A 2,834-nucleotide genomic window follows, 5' to 3' on the forward strand; every position below is an offset into this window, starting at 1 on the left:
ATATATATATATATACAGTATATTACATACATACATGCACACACACACAGTAAATAGTGAAACACTTCACCAAAACCAGGCTGCAACTCAACCTGAAGCGTCCATGCCACTCCTGGGCAGTGTGAGGACATTGTGGGATCTCCAACAGGATTCCCATGATGAGTGCCTTTAAAATAAATCAATTTTCCAATTTTGCAGCTGCCATTTAATACTGGCTGTGTCATCAAAGGCCCAACACTCCAAATAAAAGCACAGCAGACCTGCTTCGGTGGTGAGTAGAAGTCAGAGACATTTCCAAGTCCCATTCGGGGGCCTGTGATGAGGGGCTTTTGCTCACGTTAGAACTGAGCTTCTCTACACATATAAGCCAATGGGAATGCAAAAGAAGCTTGATGCAGTTTAGAAGCAGGTCAAATGTATTTCACAAAGATGTCAACTGAAGGTCAGAAGGAGGTCAACTGCAGGTCAGAAGGGGGTCAACTGAAGGTCAGAAGGAGGTCAACTGAAGGTCAGAAGGTGGTCAACAGCAGGTCAGAAGGAGGTGAACTGCAGGTCACAAGGCGGTCAACTGAAGGTCACAAGGCGGCCAACTGATGGTCAGAAGGAGGTGAACTGCAGGTCACAAGGAGGTCAACTGAAGATCAATTGCAGGTCAGTAGGAGGCCAACTGAAGGTCAGATGTACATGTCAATTAATTCTAAATGATCTCCAAAGCATTTTAAACTGAGGTTAAATGCAGGCTGAATTCTCCTGTAAGCAAGCTGCATAGGCCCATTAACACCTATAACAGTTAAAAGCCAGGCCATGCCAGTATAAGAATGAAACGAGGGAGGGAACCAATACGGTTACTATGGTTTAAGTGCCATAGAAAAATAAAAAATAAATTTGTACAATTTCTGCCTCAAGTTTAATAAATGAAACAAAGACACGATCCCAAATGACAGCGAGGATCTCTTTTCCTACAGGCAGAGGAAGACACGAGAGGAAAACTTACTCAGGGGTGGAATTACATTTGGGTAATTGGGGTTCATATTAATCATAACATTGTATGTAGAAATATTACCTCTCTGGCTTATTTCACTCAAAATGGACAATAAATTCGGATGGGGATAATCGTTCTTTAGCACATAGAGACATTCCCAAAACCCAACCACGGCATTCCTTCCCAAGTCAGAAATATCCTGTAACAGACGGCTGGAGAAGGAAGCGGCTCCACATTCTCTTCTTACTGACAGGTGGATCTGAAATAGATATTATTATTTGTTAAGACTCAGTAGTAATAATAATTTGCATTGTCATTCTATTTTACCAAAATAAAAGGGATTCTGCTATAGATTATACTTACCTACAACCCCGGAGTGTTTTGTTCATATTTTATGTTTGTCATGGACCAGCCTAGCTAGCAGGTTCTGTGCCTGCAGTCCAAGTCTAAGGTATGATATTCCCAACTGGTCCCTGAGACAAATGCGTGCATTCAAATCCTAGGCAACTCTAGATCTATATCTCATAACACTGATACCTTGCAATACTCCAAAAGCCTGATGGTGTGGAGAGAAGAAATGGAGTGCAAACACGGCAGATACATTTTAGAATGTGAGACACTTAATAATAATTTGTAGTGTATTGGTGTATTTATCAAATGCAGAACCGCATTATGGCCACTAGATGGAGCAGAGGAACATTGGAAATTCCTATGCCCTTTGGCTCCATCTAGTGGCCACAATACAGTGCGCATGTATAAATCAGATGTAGAGAAAATAGTCACCTGCACACCATAGTTTAATGCATCAATACGTCTTTGTTTGACATCAAGAAAAAAGAAAAGGCTAGTTGCACTCCTTACCGGTATGACCCCGTGATCGGGGAGGGGTGCTCGGAATGACTGCGGATGGCGCCGCCAAATACAGATAATTGCAGAAACGTCACCAGCACACCAAATCCTTATAGGATCAAAGTTCGTAGATTTTATTGCAAACTCATGTCAGTTACACAAGCGCTTTCGGGGCCACACAGGGTCCCTTCATCAGGCATAGCAATGACGTCATTGCTATGCCTGATGAAGGGACCCTGTGTGGCCCCGAAAGCGCTTGTGTAACTGACATGAGTTTGCAATAAAATCTACGAACTTTGATCCTACAAGGATTTGGTGTGCTGGTGACGTTTCTGCAATTATTTGTTTGACATCAGACACACATGACATCACCTATAGAAGCTTCTATGCATGATGCCATGTATGTCTGACGTCAAATAAAGATAGATGAAAGTAGCCACTCGCACTCCATGATATTTAAAGTCAATGCTGTTTATTGACTGAGATAACACACATCTTCTTGCTAAGGAATACACATACACATCTTGCTAAGGAGATGTGTGTTATCTCAGTCAATAAACAGCATTGACTTTAAATATCATGGAGTGCGAGTGACTACTTTCATCTATCTACATTTCACGGAGGCATCCGTTGTCACCACCGCACCCACCCAGTTGGATTTGGGTTTTCGTCCGGTCAAGAGTGCGATGGGACAGGAGGATTAAATGACGTCAAACAAAGACGTACTGATGCATTGAACTATGGTGTGCGGGTGGCTATTTTCTCTACGTTTTGGATTTGTGTGGCACCCTCCGCATATGATCTCAGCACCCTTCTGCATTGTTGTGGTATTCGGGTCTGGAGTGCAATGGGACATTTGCAATTGTAAAAGTCAGATGTTCGCAAAGCAAACGGCTGCGCAAATGTTTTATGAATACACTCACAAGTGTAGAGAACGAAAAATCAAGAGTACTAGTTGTATTGCTCTATTAAGGACTTAAACCACCCCCCCCCCTCGCGCCGC

General features: G+C 42.7%; 1 protein-coding gene across 1 annotated transcript in view; it reads right to left on the reverse strand.

The window, feature by feature from the left end:
- LOC108797138 (NACHT, LRR and PYD domains-containing protein 3-like) overlaps positions 1-2,834 on the reverse strand; it is a 26,532-nt gene that overhangs the window by 17,418 nt on the left and 6,280 nt on the right. The window contains exon 3 of the mRNA XM_018568712.1: positions 1,064-1,241. Within this exon, the coding sequence (XP_018424214.1) occupies positions 1,064-1,241 (178 nt within the window). The remainder of the gene's footprint in view (positions 1-1,063; positions 1,242-2,834) is intronic.

Source organism: Nanorana parkeri, unplaced genomic scaffold, assembly GCF_000935625.1.
Source record: "Nanorana parkeri isolate BGI_ZX_2015 unplaced genomic scaffold, ASM93562v1 scaffold1232, whole genome shotgun sequence".
In the NCBI taxonomy this organism is placed as follows: Eukaryota; Metazoa; Chordata; class Amphibia; order Anura; family Dicroglossidae; genus Nanorana; species Nanorana parkeri.